The sequence below is a fragment of the Mus caroli genome, chromosome 13, assembly GCF_900094665.2.
Source record: "Mus caroli chromosome 13, CAROLI_EIJ_v1.1, whole genome shotgun sequence".
NCBI lineage: Eukaryota > Metazoa > Chordata > Mammalia > Rodentia > Muridae > Mus > Mus caroli.
Window position 1 is genome coordinate 8,616,281 of NC_034582.1, and position 19,007 is coordinate 8,635,287.

At 42.8% G+C, this 19,007-nt stretch overlaps 1 protein-coding gene across 4 annotated transcripts in view; it reads right to left on the bottom strand.

Moving 5' to 3' along the window:
* Nucleotides 1–19,007, bottom strand: part of Mtr (5-methyltetrahydrofolate-homocysteine methyltransferase) — a 77,158-nt gene that overhangs the window by 22,806 nt on the left and 35,345 nt on the right. For all 4 annotated transcript variants that reach the window (XM_029468372.1, XM_021180294.2, XM_021180295.2 and 1 more), the window contains 7 exons: nucleotides 17,502–17,681; nucleotides 14,557–14,673; nucleotides 13,825–13,965; nucleotides 9,124–9,213; nucleotides 7,821–7,973; nucleotides 5,036–5,143; nucleotides 4,754–4,854 (listed from right to left, as the gene is read on the bottom strand). In XM_029468372.1, the coding sequence (XP_029324232.1) occupies nucleotides 4,754–4,854; nucleotides 5,036–5,143; nucleotides 7,821–7,973; nucleotides 9,124–9,213; nucleotides 13,825–13,965; nucleotides 14,557–14,673; nucleotides 17,502–17,681 (890 nt within the window). The remainder of the gene's footprint in view (nucleotides 1–4,753; nucleotides 4,855–5,035; nucleotides 5,144–7,820; nucleotides 7,974–9,123; nucleotides 9,214–13,824; nucleotides 13,966–14,556; nucleotides 14,674–17,501; nucleotides 17,682–19,007) is intronic.

The window sequence follows — 19,007 nt, forward strand, 5'->3', positions numbered from 1 at the left end:
CAGGAAACAGGGTCTAGAGAAATGGCTCTGCTGCTAAGAAGCCCTTGCAACTCTTAAAGAGGATCACAGTTCAAATCCCAGCACTGCAATGTGACTCAAAACCCCGATAATTCTGCTCCAGGAAATGCCCTCTTCTGCACTCCAAGGTCAGCCAAACACATAAATATAAGTAAAAATGATAACTCTTAAAAAAATCAGGGAACAGAACAATGCCAAAGAATTTCAGAGCAGTACATATCCTAAACCTCACAGAAATGAGGAGCACTCTGAAGATGGTCTACCTAACTCTTCCATGTTACGCTGAGGCAGGTCCCATTACATAGCTTTTTTTTTTTTTTTTTTTTTTTTTTTTTTTTTTTTTTTTTTTTTTGGTATTTTTTGAGACAGGGTTTCTCTGTGTAGCCCTGGCTGCCCTGGAGCTCACTCTGTAGACCAGGTTGGCCTCGAAATCTGAAATCTGCCTGCCTCTACCTCCCAAGAGCTGAGATTAAAAGCGTGCGCCACCACCGCCCGGCCCATTACATATCTTTTTAACTTTATTGTATCTGTTAAATGATTTAAAAATTGGAGGACGTGGGGTGGAGAGATGGCTCAGAGGTTAAGAGCACTGACTGCTCTTCCAGAGGTCCTGAGTTCAATTCCCAGCAACCACATGGTGGCTCACAACCATCTGTAATAGGATCTGATACCCTCTTCTGGTGTGTCTGAAGACAGCAAGAGTGTATTCATATACAAATAAATAAATCTTTATAAAAATAAAATAAAAAAATAAAGGACAGAAATAATTTTTTTAAAAATGGAGCATGTATTTTCATTTATTTGTCAATAATTCTAAAAACAAAACAAAACAAAACAAAACAAAACAAAACAAAAAAACAGGTGTGATGGTTCATCTCAGAACTCAAAAAGCTGAGGCCAAAGGACTGCCATGGATCAGAAGCCAGCCTGGATCTAGCCAGCTCTGGGATCCTGCTTCAGGGCTACACAGTAACACCCTTGTCTTACATGAACATCTCTAGAACCAAACACCAGTTGTTGACAGTGAGTGCTGAACACTGAGGCAGGAAGCGGCTTGGCTGTCATTCTTACTGCATGCCCTCTTACACGAATGGATTTGTATCTTGTCCCCACATTCCTTTTTACAAGAAGTTTGTTTGTTCTTGAATTAACTAACACTATGGAACTCTCAAAAACGGAGAGAATTCCAAGTTGACAGAAAGTGCACTGGGCTCTGCTGGTATTAACCACAGCAAACAGATGCTGGCAGTGGCAACAGATAGCCTCTTGGGTTTCTTCTAGTTTTTAACATACTGAAGAAAATCTAGTAACTGGAGATGTTTTGTTTAAGATGACTAAGTATATACTGCTGAATATAAAACAAGGCTAAAGAGCAAATAGCTTTTAAGTTAAGACAAAAAAGTATGCACCTCAAAGCTGATTCTTTATAGCACTACATTACATTTTTGACATTTCTGTTGTGAGCCTAGCCTTTTATGGCTGAACCATGTCTCCAGCTCTGTACATGTTCTCAAATGTGACTACAAATCATCAGAACACAGACAATTACCTTGCTCTCACTGTTCTCTCCTGCTTTATCTTGTTGCTTTCAGATACAACTTCCATGAATGAGAAAAGCCAAGGTGAGTGCTGTAGTTAAACAGACACAGGAAACAAGGCTGCGGGGCGCGGACAGAGACTACACACTGACAAGGGACGGGCGATCATGCCTGTAAACACTGTAAAGGGCCAGCGCCCAGGGCTTGGGAAGAGTGGTTTGAAACAGGAGTGAGTTAGGGAGATGGTCTTAAGATGATGGCAACTAATTCTATTTTCAAAACATTAATTTGCAATTTTAATATAAATGGGGCCCTTTAAACACTTACATGAGCATTATGTCTGAACCCTAGGAAAAGAGAGCCACATGAAGACACTGGGGCCTTACCAATGGTGGACTGTACAGAGTCAAAACACTGCAGATTATATGGTTGATGGGCCTAACTACTGGGGATTCTTGTACCTGTAGCACTAATGCTACCAGACAACTCCCTAGAAATGCAGGACTTGAGATCAAACCTTCCCTCCTGCAGATATAAGTCTCAAGATGCCCAATGAGAGGGCACAGGAAAGGTTAGGAAGCACCATTCTAGGCAGAAGAAAAGCCCAGGGGCTGGGCCTGGAGGGATCCCTGTGTTTGAGGATGCTCGGGAAAGAAGGAACCAAAAGAGTGACAAGCAGTGGCCAGTGAGACAGACTGGGGACAGTGAGCAAGGGGGCTGGGAAGCAACCTCAACCTGCAACTTCTTAACCTGCTTTCTTTCAACAAGCCTTGCTGGGAAGTGACTGAAATATTTATAATTTTCTACACATTGTAAGTTTAGGACCTCACAAAGGCAGACAATTCCAGTCTTGAGTACCAATCTAGCACCAAGGCTGCCCCACAGCATCTTCAAGGGCATAAGATAAATTTCATGGCATACTTGAGAAACAGAAGCTCTGAGTTAGAGCCCCGCATGACAAGTGGTACAGTTGCTGCTCCACAGCAGGGCAGGTGCCTCTGTACACAACCTAGTGTGCATTATGAAGAATGAGAAGAGTGAGTCCTCCACCTCAGTAAGGATACATACGGCGACAATGCTGGATCAGTATATGTTGTACACATGTGTTTCAATGTCATACTACGTTTTATAAATATGTAACTTAGGAATATATATTCCTTGTTAACTAAAAATAGGAGAAAGAGGTGGAGACAGGAAAGGGAAAAGGAAGGGTACAAATGCTGTCTCTTCCAGACAGCTGCCCCTGCAATTCACACATCCTACCACTAGATGGCGGCATCCTACCAGCCCAGCACCCAGCTGTGAGTCTTTTTTTTTTTTTTCCTTCTTCCACTTGAGGTTAAGTAGTACTCACAGGGCCTATTACTGTTGCTCCCCCCTTTTCTCCCTGCACCCCATCCTAAATCTGGGCCATACTTTCTGGTGGCAGCCTACAGGAACGGACACGAAAGAAGGAAGCTTCTGCTCGTTGCTTGCCCAGGCTGGCCTGGAACTTACTATGTTAATCTACCCACATCTGCATTAAGTGGGATTTAAACCTATGGGGTTAAATACATGAGCCATCACATCTAGCCCATTTTTACATCAATTCCTGAAAATCTGATAGGTGAATTTTCTTATATAACTAGTGTTATATGGGGAAAGTACATAACTGTCTTTTCATAGTTGAGAGAGTATATCTAAAATCAACTGTCATGCATTAATTATCTGATCAAAAATCAGTCTTAATATTCTAACCTATTTCTCAATGGAAAATCTGAATGTTAATGAGTCAGGACATTTAAAGTTGATGCAGGTCAAAATAATATTGGCAAGTAAGTGACCCCAAAGAACTGAGGCTGGTGTTTCACTTTAACGAATAGTAAAGTCAGTAGGGGGAGGGAAGTGCAGTCCTGATTGTCAAGGCTAGGAAAGAAAGCTGCCTTCCTGACAAAGGCTGGAAGGACAGGTAGAAGCCTGGCCGTGGGGAAAGCTGCCCTCCGGGTACAACCAGCTCGGCATTCCTGAGTGGAATCAACCAGCGTTCCAGGCAGGGACAGGTCAAGTGGTGAGAGGAGAGAGGCTGAGAAGGCTCACTGCTGGCTGGCAGCAGCAGACAGAACATGAGAGCCAGAGCGCCAGTGGGCTCCTCTGCCAGAGAGAGAGAAGGCACAGTGGAAAGCAGTCATGACTCCAAAGGACTGCTGACAGGACACTGGGACCAGGGCAGGCTTTAGTGGCTTTTTCATTGAAACATATTGTGAATCAGGGAAACTGTAAACTTAATATAAACCATTAGCTTATCTGGAAATAACTTTGTTACGAATATGTATTCTTTGTTAAGTTATCAAAAGGGGGTTATACCTGCATATATCATTCCAACTGCTACTTCATCATCACTGTGATGGCTAACCATGGTTGTCAACTTGACTACACTTGGACGTGTCTAAAACCCAAGCAGCTGGGAATGGTTGTGAGAGATTCTTCTTGGCTAGGTCACCTGAGGTCAGAAGATTCACCCTCATTCTGGCCACCCTTTCTTAGTGGCAGCCCACACGGAAGGACACAGAAGAAGGAAGCGTTTGCTGTCTGTAAACGTTCCCTCGCTCTACTTCTTTAGGATTCCACAGTGGGCTGTGACCTCGCTGGACCATCCTGAAGCCCTTCCTTACACGCAGTCTCACTGACTGACTACAGGATCCTGGCCTTTCTGTCAGGAAATCCCTGCTGCACTGCTTGCACCACAGCCTGTTAGCCTCTCGAATAAACCCACTACTACAATATACACATACATTAGCTTGCTCTGCCAGTTCTGCCGCTCAGAGAACCCTAGTACAATCACCAAGAGACACAGGGCAGCGAGACTAGCAACGACAAAGCTTTCCTATAGAGTCCATGGTACCAACTCCCCTAAGAACCCCAGTCTAAACCCCAGCAGTTCATTGAGTGGGAAAGGGTACATGTGAGCCATGAAAAGCCTGAGGAGCCTTAGAGACTATGTCCACCACAGATTCTCAAGAAGGCTCCTGGCTGCCTGACCCCTAGAGATTACTTCCCATTCTCTATGTCCTTTAACACATACATAAGAGAAACATAATTATGAACCTAAAAACAAAACAAAACACCAAAACCCACTTCATCCATGGGCGCCCCTTACCCCAGCCCTTTCACCCAGTAAAAGGCCATGAAGGAACTGGAAGAAGTCGATCCCAGCTTACCTGAAATTGTTACAGGCCAGCACCACCCCAACTATGTTCTTGCCGATGTCATGCACGTCCCCTTTAACAGTGGCCAGCACAATGGTGCCTTGGTAAGGGTCCTGCAACATGAGGCAAGCAGTGAGCATGCATAAGGGGTCACCAGGGAATTTCCCCGGCCATCGCCTGGGTGGCTCCTGAGACCCAGACGGTCGTCCCTGGTGACGCCTTACATCAACACTTTACTGATGAGGTTCCCAACCTCAGAAAAACAAGCTTTCCAGGCCTGACTAAATGACTTGCCTCTTCTTCAACCGAACCATGAATCAATCTGGCTTCTTCTCTTTCCTTTTCCATGAATGGGATAAGGTGGCCAACAGCCTTCTTCATGACACGGGCTGACTTTATAACCTGGGAAAAGCAGAGTTGGGCATCATTAGCAAACTATCACACGACTGCCGATGCTGACCCATGAAGCTTCAGGACCACTCAACAATGTCTGATTTGACCTTCCCAGATTTCTAGGGTGAGCAGGATAAGGATAAGGTAGGGAGTGACAATAAATGAGGAACAGCAGAGGAAAACCAAACAGAAACCAAAGGTTATAATTTCTGTTTCTGAACTTCTGCTTGGTAGATTGTTTTTTTTCTGCCTAACATCCTTTTACCATCTCTGAATTCTATTCATCTTCTAAGTTTCATACTTCAATACAATTCATCCCGGCATTCTATAAATTCTGAGGATTTTTAACTCACTGAAAACTGTGCTTTACAGCCGGGTGTGGTGACACACGCCTTTAATCCCAGCACTTGGGAGGCAGAGGCAGGCGGATTTCTGAGTTCGAGGCCAGCCTGGTCTACAAAGTGAGTTCCAGGACAGCCAGGACTACACAGAGAAACCCAGTCTCGAAAAAAAAAAAAAAAAAAAAAAAAAAAACCTGTTCTTTAGAAAGAGGCCTTTTAGTGGTTTACTTCAGAGCCCCTAGGCTAGATGCTCAACAAGAATTCGCTAAATGACAGTTTTAAGTACTTATTATAATAAAGAATTCTGCCTGTACGTAAAACAGACTATTTAAAGTCCCAGTACTTAAAAGAGTGACATAGTTTCAAAATAGGCATTCTTAAAGACGACCACTGGCTTGTCAAGCCACATATCAGTACTAACATTGCATTTATCTTAGGTGGGCACTAAGGTAAGAGGTGATATGGTGCCAATGGCCAGCTTTGACATCCAGGGGGTAAACTGAGGCAGGCAGCAGATGGAAGTCAGTGCTGAGAACACCTGACAGGCAGTCCAGATACTGATGGGGGTTGCTGAAAATGGCAGCCAGTGATGAGAAAAATTACTCAGCAGACTTTCCTCTGAGGGAACAGAGCTTAATTTACTGGGCTGGCACTTCCTGTGGCCACTGAAAAACTCTGAACTCTCTAACTTTGTTGGGGCCATCGAGAAAGAAACGAAAAGGAGAAAACTCATACACACATATACACACTGAGTAAGTGAAGCAAAAGGCAGACTCCAAGACCTACAAATACATACATACATACATGCATGCATGCATGCATACATATACATATACATACATGCATGCATACATACATGCATACAGACTGACATATACATATTTACAAATAGATTAGATGGAGCAAAGCTCCAGCAAGCAGGCTCCAAGCATGTCACACATATGTAACATACACACACAACTGGTGGATGCAGCAAGTACCAGCACACCCAGACAAGCTTTACAAATATAAATACACACAGATTTGATGGATGGAACAAAGATCCAACATATTCTCACATAAACTTTACACATATACACGTATACATACAAAGTTCCAACAGGTTTATTCTTTCCCTCATGGCTTATATATCCCAGCCAAATCTTTCAAGTGGTATAAAATCATAATGTGATTACAAATTAGTTTTTTCTAGTAAATGACTAAAAAACCAATATGTTCCCCAATACCTTTACAAGAAATCACACTATGAACTACAGACAAAGAAAACAAATGATTCTTAAGAATTCACATACATTTGTAACTGAGTAACTTGCTATAGATTAACAAAGTGTGAGCTAGCAATGTAGTTTTCTCAGACAGTTTCTCTTACTGACAGGCAGCAATTTGCAGTTACAAAGAAATGATAAATTATTTTATTACCACTCTTTAAAAGTAATCTTATTAGAATCTTAAAAGAATCACAAATTCTGAACTTTTATATAAAAATCAGTCATATCGACTTTAAATCCTCAAAATGCATATCTACTAGTCAGCAATTCTTATTAAACCATACGAAGAAGCTGAGGACAAAATGGGTACAAGAAATCATCACCAGCCCAGCCTCAGTGAGAGTCACGTCGGCCAGCACTGCCATTGTTCTTGTTCCCTGACCATAAAAGTTTCCTAGCTTAACTAATGAGAGTGTGCCTTTCTGAACTTTCAATTGCTCCCTAAGATTTTCTACATCAGAGCCAGTAGCAAAATCATTTAAACCTAGTTTCACTAACTGTATTTCCAAATGTTTTCTAAGGGTGGTGGTCACAACTCTTGAGTCCTTTCCTAGGGTGGTGACTGAGTCATTAATCTGTTCGAGCAGCAATGCCTAAAAGAGATCGAGCCTATTGTTTTAGGTGCCGGAGATACTGCCCAGGAAAGGACTGGAAGCTGCCTTAGAGTTTTCATACAATTCTTAGATTAAGAGGAACGTGAGGTCAGCAAGCAGAGCAGAACTCTGTAACAGCATGAAGTCCTCAGGGTCACGCCTCAGCCAAGGTACACCAATCCTGGCTGTGCCAACTGGTGGGCTGAATTCCATAAGTTCTAAAGTCATTGTCATCTCCCACATGGCCCTGGCAGTATGGAAATACAGAGCACGCAGATTGTGGTGCTAAGAATGTCTGCAAGCTTTCTAACCTGTATACACTGTGAAGATAGACTGGCCAGGGATGGTTCCTAAATATACCCAGAGAAGGAGTGGCCAGATAATGCTTTCAAGCTCTGTCTATACTGCCACCTCAGAAAATACTCATATGCACAACTTACTCAAAAATAGACAAAGGAAATGTTAAAATTTCTAATTTGCCAACCTGAGGTAGAAACATTTTTCCAGCTCCAAAAAGATCACCAACCACTTTCATGCCATTCATGAGGGGCCCTTCAATTATATTCAGAGGCCGAGGATATTTTTCCCCGTTTAACCTGGCTTCTTCAGTATCTTCAACAATGTGCTTCTCAATGCCCTTAAAAGAAAAAAAGAAAGACAAAGAAGGGAGGAGGGAACAAACAGAAAACTGTATCAAGGCCAAAAACAAAGAATGAATCACAGGAATGCTGAAGAACGTGAACCCCAGAATCAGTCGGAGTCTGCGTCCCTGTTCTCATCACCAACACAGGCAATTTATTAATTTTGGTTTCCTCACTTACAAATCACAAAGTCCCAACCTCATGGTTTTTGGCAATCGCTGTGATATAATTTACCTACAGTGCCTAGCTAATGATAGGAAGTAAGTACACAGGAAACTAAGAAGTACAGTGAGGACTAGGAATGCTGCTCAGTGTTAGAGTATATGCTTAACACGTGTGAGGGGCTGGGCTCACTGGTTACATGCTAACAAATACACACGTCTGTGAAATCAGTATCTGCTCAATGCGGTGTGGTAGTGCATGTCTTAAATGCTAGCATTCCGGAGGCATTGGCAAGAGGATCTCCTTAAGTTCAAGGCTGGCCAGGGATACACACTAGGGTCCTGTCTCAAATAAATAAATAAATAAATCTGTATCTTCTCTCACTATAACATTACTCGGCTAGAATAGGATGCAACACTACAAAGGTTGTTAAAAGGTGAAGTTAAAAAAAAAAAAAACAACAGCAACAAAAACAAAACAAACAAACAAAAACCAAAAGAAAACAAAACAGCCTGGAACTTTCCTTCCCTGACTTGCCTGGCCACTGCTTACAAGCCTTCCTCCAAATCCCAGGATCTTCAAGAATTGTAGGACACAAACAAATAGTTGACAAACTGAAACATATATTAAAAGTTGAATTCTAGAACCAAAAAACACTCTGGAATATCTTGGACTCACTACAGGGCCTAGGGAGGGTTCTTGACCTCCAAACTACTAACTGGGATGGGTGTGTCCCTGCTGTTTATGCAGGCCTATCTTGTACACGGCAGCCACTGAGTTCCAGAGCATCTGCCATACCCATCTATGAAGACAGAACACATCTGTAGACACTGTCAAATGAGTTGAGAACACTGGCAGACAGACATCTCAGGTTAAAAATCAGCAGTCAAAAGTCTAGGGCATCTCCCCCTCCCCCTTCTGTCAGCAGTGGCACCAGGGAGCCACAATGAGCCATCAGGCTTCCAGTGCGGGCTCTGTACTCACCTTCACAAGAGCATACTCCAGACGCTCTTCAATGGAGCCATTCCTCCACTCATCTGTCTGGATGACTTTCTTCCCTCCTTTGCCATGAGTCTGAATTAAAATCAAGACCAAGAAGTGGATACAAATGATACAAAGTGAACTCTTTGCAGCAAATAAAAAAGTTAGTGTCTTATCCTTCAAGTTTCCAGACCCCAGGGTGTTCAGCATGGGTCAAGACTGAAGTCCATGGTGAGAGAGAAAAAGAAAGAAGTATTTAAAATGTGAGCTTTCGTTAGAGAAAGGGAAGGGCTGGATTTTTTTTCTTCCCTTCTTTCCTAAAACTTAATAACTGACATCAAAGTATTCCTCGGACATAGGGTTATTCTCTAACACTCCAGCTCTCCGGGAGGATCCCCATCACCCACACACCGGCTGAGATGCTGGAGCCAGGAGCAGAGTGACAGACTCTCCTATTCCCAGCACTTGGGAACCTGGGGCAGGAGGAATCTGAGTGCCAGGCCATCATATACGACATAATGAAACCCTGTCTCAAAAAACTGAAAAGGAAGAAAGACTCACGTGCAGGCAGAATGTTCCTGGAAGTGGACAGACTGGGCCGCATAAGTTCATCCACACCATAAGGGAGGGAGGGAGAACACAGAGAAGGGAAGCTCTAAGTGTCTGTGTCTGGAGCCGAATGGGTGCAGCAATATGGAAGTTTGAGGGAATAGAGCCAATGCAGACACTGATGAAGGAAGGGCTTCAGAGAAGCCGAGTCCCCAAGGGAAGAAACTCAGAAAGGGATGAAGGCACAGTGCAAGTGTCCTGGCACACTGGGGACAGTACGCCACTTTATGTTTACCCTCCACTGGTGGCACAAGGTGCCCAAATAGGAAATCTCAGGGCTGAGCAGCCAGATGGCGCAAGGGACAAGCACCTGCAGTGAAGCCTGATGATCTGAGTTCAACCCCTAGAGACTGTATAAACGCAGAAGGCGAGAGCTGGCTCCAGAGCTTTCCGATCACCCCTTCAGATCACCACGGGTGTCTGCAGGCTCTGCAAGGCCAGGTGCAGCGCCTACTACTCAGCCCTCCAAGTGAGGCGGAGCAGCTTGGTGCGCGTTAGCTGAGTGACTGGATGACTGACCACAAGTGACACTGCAAGGAAAGAGAGGCCAAGTCACAGAAATTCATCTGGACTTTAGTCTTCAGACAATGTAGAAAGGGAGAAGGTGTACTCAAAGTTCTGTAGCCAGAGTCACACTCAGAGAGACTCAGACGAGGGAGACGTGACGACACCTGTGATGAGGCCTGATGACAAAGCCATTCCATAACAATGACCAGGAAGAACAGACGGAATCAGGAAGAATGCCAAGGTAGTAAGAAGAATGATTAATAGGGCACTTCAGGAAATCTAAAGAAGCAGTAACTAAGAAAAACCCCTTCTCATGTTCACATTCCCATCACTGATACACAAAAGCAACCAAGTCCTAGCAGCCACACAATCAAAACAATTCCTGATCTGGGAAAGCTCCTAACACAAGGAAGGATGTTGGAAGACATCCAACAGTCCCGAAAGAAGTCATGTGCCACATTCATAAGGCAGTGAAGGAAATATGGATACAGACAGTGGTAAATACAAACACAAAGACCAGCAAAGATTTCACTTACGTGAAAAACGACCTTATATCTGACTGCTGTATCTATAAACTGATTAGCTTGATCAAAAAAAGAAAATCACCATTGAGAATGAAGCAGTCATTTCATAGGTAGGAAGGAGCACACCAAGATCACCTTACTTCTAATCAGTTATTTAAACGAATGCTCATAATGCAAAGACAAAACACAGGGACTGCAGATACAGATCAGCGGTAGGACACTTATCTGGCTGGCACGTTCAAATGCTGCAGTTCAATCCACACACACACACACACACACACGTTCAAATGCTGCAGTTCAATCCACACACACACACACACACACACGTTCAAATGCTGCAGTTCAATCCACACACACACACACACACACACACACACACACTCGTGTACACACACACACACTAAAGATGACGATGATAACAACACAGTGCACGTTTTTATGGTGCCTGATTAGAGTCTTCACCTCTCCTAGTGTTCATGATACTGGAAGGTACTCTGCATGCTATTAGAAAAGGCCGGTAATCAGCACCCCAGCTCTACACGTCCCACGTCCTGTGTATGACACACTCGTACAGCAGTGGTACAGACACTGTGGGTAGGATAGACGTGAGGCCCACTCCTTTGGATGGAACCCATGCCTGATGCAGCCAGCCCAGGTGGTCACAAGCCTGAGACTAGATGGTAGGCAGAAAACCAAGTACTGTTTTTGTGCTCTACAGATCATTGTCTCACTCAGCCATCTTCAGAGAGGCTTTCTCTTATAATTGATGGGAACTAACATAAAGACCCACAACTGAACAATGTACAGAGAGTTAGAAACTTTGGAATACTCAGTCCCTAAACAGACTGTCTTCGTTAAACCCCTCCCCACAGGGCTTAGGGAGCTATGAGGAAAACTGTAAGAGCCAGAGGGAATGGATGACACCAAAGCAGCAATGTCTTCCAGACACAATAGAACTGACACACATATGAACTCATATGGACTGAGGCAGCATGCAGAGGGCCTCCATAGGGTCAAGCCAGATGGGGTCCCAGCACTGAGAGGGTAAGTGACACAGCTCCCATCCCTAACCAAGAGGTTATCTCCAATTGACAACTGTTTGCGAAAGAAAAGTTGGTTTTCTTCAATGGAGTCTCACAGGGTAGATAAACCACATTTAAGGGCAAGCCCCATGCCCAGCAATAGATGGCCAAAACAAAATAAATTCAATACTGCTTTGGGAGAGAGGTTTTGTCTTTGTGTTTTTAGAAAAGGTGACTAGTGTCTACACACCTTCCAGAGTTATATGGGTCAGATATGACAAAGAATCAAATAAAAAAGTTATCTTGATGATACTAGAATTTTGTTTTGAGATTTGTATATTACAGAATATACAGTTGGTGAGTCTCATCCTCAGACATTCTGAACTGCTCTGCTTTGAACTCCTGATCTCTTGGATTTTCAGTCGGATCCAGCCAGGACACAGACATCAGAGACTAAAACAATCGTTGGTGTGGCCGTCTTAAGGCCGAAGAACTCCCCCATTTTTCCCTATCCTTGCTCTGCTTCAAGATATCGCAACACCCATACTCAGCTTGAAGAAGTTATGAAGAGTCGTAGTCTCAGTTCCCTGGGCTTTGGGGCTAGAGGTGGTTATTTTAAGGTTGTCTTTCTAGGGAATGTAGAAATGATCAGGATTTGACAGGGAGGGACACGAAGGAAAAGGAAGCTGATCCAGATGCCACATGGCCTGAAATAGCCACAGGTAGCTATGAATATCTTTAAGGGATGGATAGTTACAGGACAATTTGTCATATCTAGGTGGGCAATTTATATCTTTACCAACTGGCTCTGAGTAAATTGTGTGGACGTTTTGTGGGGTGAGAATTTATTGATATAAATCTGACTTGTAAATTATAAGCCTCTAGAGTTTTGATTTTACTGGGTTACTGGGATTTGAGACCAGTGACCACAGGGGGTAGATGGCTGGAATGTGAGAAGAATCTGCAGCAAGAGAACCTGCCTGGGCTAGCCATGGAGGCAGTAGAGTCACCAGGGCCTCAAGAGTAGCTGTGTATAGCAAGGGATGGTACCATTTTTAAAATATTTCCTGCAATATTTTTTTATCTGTATATTATGGTTTTCAATTTTGTGTTTCTATGGGTTTTTTGTATGTGAGTATATATTTCTTGTCCTTTTTCTTCTCTTTTTTGTAGGAGGACCAGCAGTCTCAATTAACCTGGACCCCTGAGATCTCTTAAACACTGGACCACCAAACAGACAGCATACACCAGCTGATATGAGGCTCCCAACACACATACAGGAGAGGACTTCCGGGTCTGTATTCATTCAGAGATGATGCACCTAACCCTCAAGGGACTGCAGGCCCCAGGGAGTTTAGAGGTCAGGTGGGGTGGGAGGTGAGGCATCCAAGTGGAGACCAGGGGTGGGGAGGAGGTGTGAATGTGGAGCAGTCAGAGGGTGGATGGGGGCAGGGACAGAATATGGAGTGTAAAAAATAAAAATAAAATAAAATGTAAAAAAAAGAAGCAGCTGTAGTAGTATGTCTTCTGAAGAAGAAAAAAAGAAGGCATAGAGCTGGATAAGAGAAAATGGAGAAGATCTAAGAGGAGCTGGAGAAGGGGAAACCATGATCAGAATAATATATTGTAGGAAAAATTATTTTTAATAAAAATATATATATGTGCACATACAAGGATATATATTTAAAACCTCATCCTACAATGGTTAACTTTAGGGGTAAGACTGTGAGTGATTTTGATTTTCTTTTGACTGCAATATTCTATGACTTTTCTACAACTTACTGTGAGATATTTCAAATTTAAAAATCAACTTAGAGAAATCTAGGTTCAGAATGCTGAAGAAGCCGAGATCAGGACTATTTCTCCCTCCTCGTCCTACTGCAAAACAGCTTCTCTAGAGCTACAAAAACCATGGCGATGACAATTAATGATCCAGAGATACAACTCCACATTTGCTCTGATTCTTCAGTAAAGGTCCAGTACCTGCCAGTGAGTGGCAAAGGCTAAGGCAGGAAAGACCCCCTGGACACTTTCCCCTTTACCTGGGCATATCGCAAGAGTTTCTCAGTCGCCTCAGAGTCTTTGTTCCAGATGAGGTCTTCACAGAGCTGAAGGAGGTCCTTATGGATAGCATCATACACAGGGAGATTGCCGGCATTGACTATCCCCATGTCCATACCAAACTAAAGGCAATGAAAGGGAAAACAAGGATTTCCACTGATACCCTAAACCAGGGGTCAGAGAACAGCTTTGTAACATAGTCACTATTCAACTCTGCTACAGTCTAAACGCAGCCCTAGACCAGGACAGGGTGAGGGATGAGAGCACTCTGTTCCACTGAAGCTTCATCTAAAGGAGACAGAAGCAGTCCAGTCATCTTGCAGAACTAATTCTGTAAGTCCTACTCTAAGTTAGAGTGCCATCATTTTTGTTTCTATTATTATTTGAAAAATCGTGTGTGTGCATTTATAACGCATACACAAACCATGGCCCATGTATGGAAGTCTGGGGACAACTTTGGATGTTGGTTCTTGCCTTTCATATTGTTTCAGACAGGGCCTCTCTCTTGTTTGCCACCGAACATGCCAAGCTGGCTGGCGCTCCGATCTTCCAAGGATTCTGTCTCCATCTCTCATCCTAGAGTAGGAGCTACTACTACTCTCAAGTCTCACCCAAGCTCTGAAATTTCTACACAAGTCCTCAGGCTTGGCAGTGAGCACTTTAACCATGGAGACATCTTCCCAGCACCTAAGTCAAAACCGGCTTCACCATACCTTGATCGCATGATAAAGGAAAACACCATGCATTGCTTCTCGAATGGCTTCCATCCCTCGGAAGGAGAAAGATAAGTTGGAAAGACCTCCACTTATTCTGACTCCTGGTAATGTTTCCTGGCAAGAACATAAAAACATGAAAAAAATCTTAGTTTACAAAAGCCAACATCAGCCATACCTTGTAAGCTTTGTACAAAGCCCAGTCGGCCACATTACAGTGCCACGTCCTCAGGCTAGCTTTTCCTGCTAGACTTTACATGCTGCAGGAAAATACACAATCCTATGTCACCTCTGAGTACCTCTGTAAGGACCACAGTGATGCAGAGCAGTGACGTCACCTGAAACATTTGCTGAGTAAATGACCGGGGAAATGAGACAGAAAGCAAAAGATTACGTGCATACATCTATGAATGTGCATGTGCGGACAATTCTGACCCGTTCAAAGCTGGAAGGATTCAGTAGCTTAGATGAACAAGCTCTCTATTTCACCACAAACTTGACAAAACAGAACAGAGGCAGCTGAGCTGCCTGTGACAATACCAAGCATTAGCCATGACAACAACAGTAACTCCCACTACAGGTACAGGCCTAAGTGTCCAGGGAGACAGCTTGCCACTGTCTAGCTATTCTACTCCTAGACACACTATGGAGAAACTCAGGCATACATGCCTAACTCAGGCACGTTAATCTGTGATTAACCTGTTAAGTTGATGCTAAAGTAATGATAATTTCACAATGTCAACATTTGTTCCTTAATGTTGAAATACATTCTTTATGAATTTGGTTGCATTATATTCTATTTTAATGTGCAGTCCTGCTTTATGGGTTTCTGCTAATGATTTATTACTTGCTGTGAAGTTTTGCCTTATCCACCATATTCACTCATCCATCGACAACATACTGCCATTTTTCAAGAATTTTGATAGCATTTTGCAGGGAAAAAATATCCACAATCATCAAGACAGAGAAAATTCTTTCCAAGAGTTACTGAATTCTAAAACCTTGACTATAAAAAGATGTTTATTACATGTATTCATTTGGAGGACTCCATAGACAAGCCAGAATGTGTCAAGAGGTCAGAACACAACTTGCTGGAGTCAGTTCTCACCTCCCCTATTATGTAGGCGCTAGGAATCAAATTCGCATCATCAGGCTTAATTGACACCAAGCATACGTACCTGCTGAACCATCTGGCCAGCCCACAAACATTTTTTTATGTTAAGAATAAAACATTATTTCTCATTGGCAAAAGCAAGTTGCTTATAATGGTTCCTATTCTGATTAATAAGGATATCTAGGGACCAGGTATGGTGCCACACTTCTGAGTTTAAGGCCAGCTTGGTCCACAAAGAAAGTCCTGAACAGACAGAACTCTGTTACACAGGGAAACCCTGTCTCAAAAAAGAAATTTTTCACTATCAGTAACTGCAATTAATTTTGTACCAACCTAATACAAGAACACTCTCAACACCACTGTTCAACACACCAGTTAGCTATCAACAGTACAATGGCTAGTTGTGATTCAGGGAAACAGTCACCTATTATACACTAATAAAAACAAACAAATGTAATTATAGCAACAACACAGAGGAAACTGGAAATGAGGCTGATGTGGGCCTGGGAGCACTGGAAAGAGAATTGGGCAAGAGGTTCATAAATATGAAGCATCTGAGGCTACACAGTAAGACCCTCTGTCAAAAAGAAAAAAAAAGAGGTTAAATAGCATTTTATGATTTGACCAACAATAAGCTCAAAGAGGCCAATTCATGCTACATGGACATATAGCTAATTCTTGAGAGTCCTTGGTAGACTAGATTAGAACCCTGAAGGACTGCTCCTGACATAGCAGCTGGCAGCTCTGGTCATATTTTCATCGCCTCATCAACATACAACCTTGTTTTGTGTGTCTGTTAAAGGCATCCTATAGGGTGGAATGGCAGCATGGTTAAGAGTGCACACTGCTCTTATAAAGAGACAAGAGCACCCACATCAGGTACTCACAATAACCTCTCACTCCAGTTCCAAGGAATCCAACACTCTTTGGCTTCCTCTGGCACTTGAACACACATGTAATAGATACAAACTCAACCAGGCACACATACATATACATAAATACAAATAAATACATTTTTAAAGACTCCTTATTTGATGTGCACATGTTAAATATTAACACTGAATTCATGGCCATCAGCCCTGTGACATATGTCTGAATAGGGCTTATCCAACAAGCATTTTGTCCACAGGCACACCACAGTTGTCCTGCACTTGTGAACATAGAAAGTCCCATTGGGACTGAAGGGCATTTTCAAAAAGGTAAATCACCAACACAAAGCAGAACAATTAAAAGGGCACTGAATGGAACTAACAAGACACCTGCTTATGGAGTAAGAGCTCATTGTCCCCAAGGTCATCCTCATCTGACATGTGAGGCAAGCCTGCATGAGGGCACGTCCACAGCTAACTACAAAGGCAGCGTGGGTACTGACTCAGGTCAGAACTAACATTTAGAACATACACTAGCAAGCACAAAAGGCAATGGATAAGAATATAAGTAACAAAATTATTACCAAACACAATAACAAAGTTTCAGAAACATAAATATCAGAATAAGTTTCTTCATGAAATTGAGAATAAGGCATACTCAGAAAAGGAGATCTATGGGGCAGAAGCCTCACGCCACTTCAAAAAAGTGAAGCTACTATAGTGTCCGTAACTACTTATTCCCTACATAGACTACATGTTTTATATATTCTTGTTTGTGCTATACAAAACAAGTAAAATAGCATTATATAAAAGATACAGTCCCTCCATCTTAGAAAACAACTTGCTAAGGACAGGACTGTTACTATTCTCAGCAATCAGTATGTGTTAGCTGTAAGCATACACTAAACCAAGCTGATAAATTTGAGCTGTCTTTGGTAAAGACAGCAAATATCCAGACTTACCTTAATGACTCTTGTTGCATGGATAAAATTGATAGCATACAAGTTATGCTCTTCCATTCCAGTACCAATGGTAAGGATGTTGGGGTCAAAGATGATGTCATTAGGATTGAAGCCCACTTTGTCCACAAGCAGATGGTAAGCTCTGGTGCACACATTGACTTTAACATCTGTTTCTGTTGCCTGAGAAAAAAGCAGAAATGTAATTTACGAAAGCACAGCATTATCTATAAAAATGGCATATGTCACTCATCAAAACCACTCAAATCTCAATTTATTCTAAAAGCAATCTTATCAAAGAGCAGAATCAGTTAAAGACTTGACATTTTCAATATAATAATTTTACTACCTATGTAAAAACTTCATTCATATGTAATATATTACAAAGTGGTTTTCTAAAGACAGATGTGACTTAAAAATCAAACTCCACTATACACAGATTAAAAAATAAGCAGCTGAATATCAGGCTTGTACTTCTAGCACATGAGATAGTGAGGCCGAACTAAGGCAGGTAGGGGCACCCTGAGTTATGTACACAAGTGCCAGGCCGCTGTGGGCTACACTGGGAAAGAGTCCTCTAAGTGCCCAGCCTCTCCTGAGCTACCTGCAATGTCCCTATCACTCACACAAACACCACTGTTGCTTTCTAGGGTCGTCCTGGATTTATTCCCCACACCCACATGCCTGACACCATGTGTCTCAAGTTGCAACTACAAATTAGTTCTGCACTGTGGAAAGCAGAGACAAGTGAATTTCTTGAGTTCAAGGTCAGCCTGCACTACATAATGAGACCCTGTCTCAAAACAAAAACAAAGCTAGAAAGATGTCCTAACAGTCAAGAGTACCTACTGCTCTTCCAAGACCCAAGTCTGGTTCCCATCACTTAAACTAGACTCTTTCTTCTGGTCTATAAGCACTGCTTACCAATCATGCACATGCAGGCACCAGTCATAAATATAAAATAAAAATTTAAAAACAAAGCCCTACAAATTATCATCATCTTCCCTCATAAAAATTTTTAAAAATTCAAATTCAAACCTCAGATTCCGGCAAGGCTCACCCTCCCTGCCTCTCAGCCTGTCGTACTCAGCCAAAGCCTCTCCTCTGTAGGGAGCAGGTCCTACTATGCATCATTTTTGACTCTATGAAGCACACATGGTAATAGGCCTCAAGTACCCTTAGGGATTTCACAGACCCATATGAAGCGCAGCAGAATGAGATGAAGGATATCTCAGTCAGGCAGGATTCTCAGCTCTGGGGACTTTTGCTTCTTTATTGATAGTAATGGTACCTGGGCCCAGCTGAATCACAATCTTGAGACTGGCTCCAGCAATTCAGGAGCCCAGGTGATGTTAATGTCCAGCCAACACTGAGAGGAACTTTTGGGGAATGATTAAGAAGTGTGGCCTTGCCGGGCGTGGTGGCGCACGCCTTTAATCCCAGCACTCGGGAGGCAGAGGCAGGTGGATTTCTGAGTTCGAGGCCAGCCTGGTCTACAAAGTGAGTGCC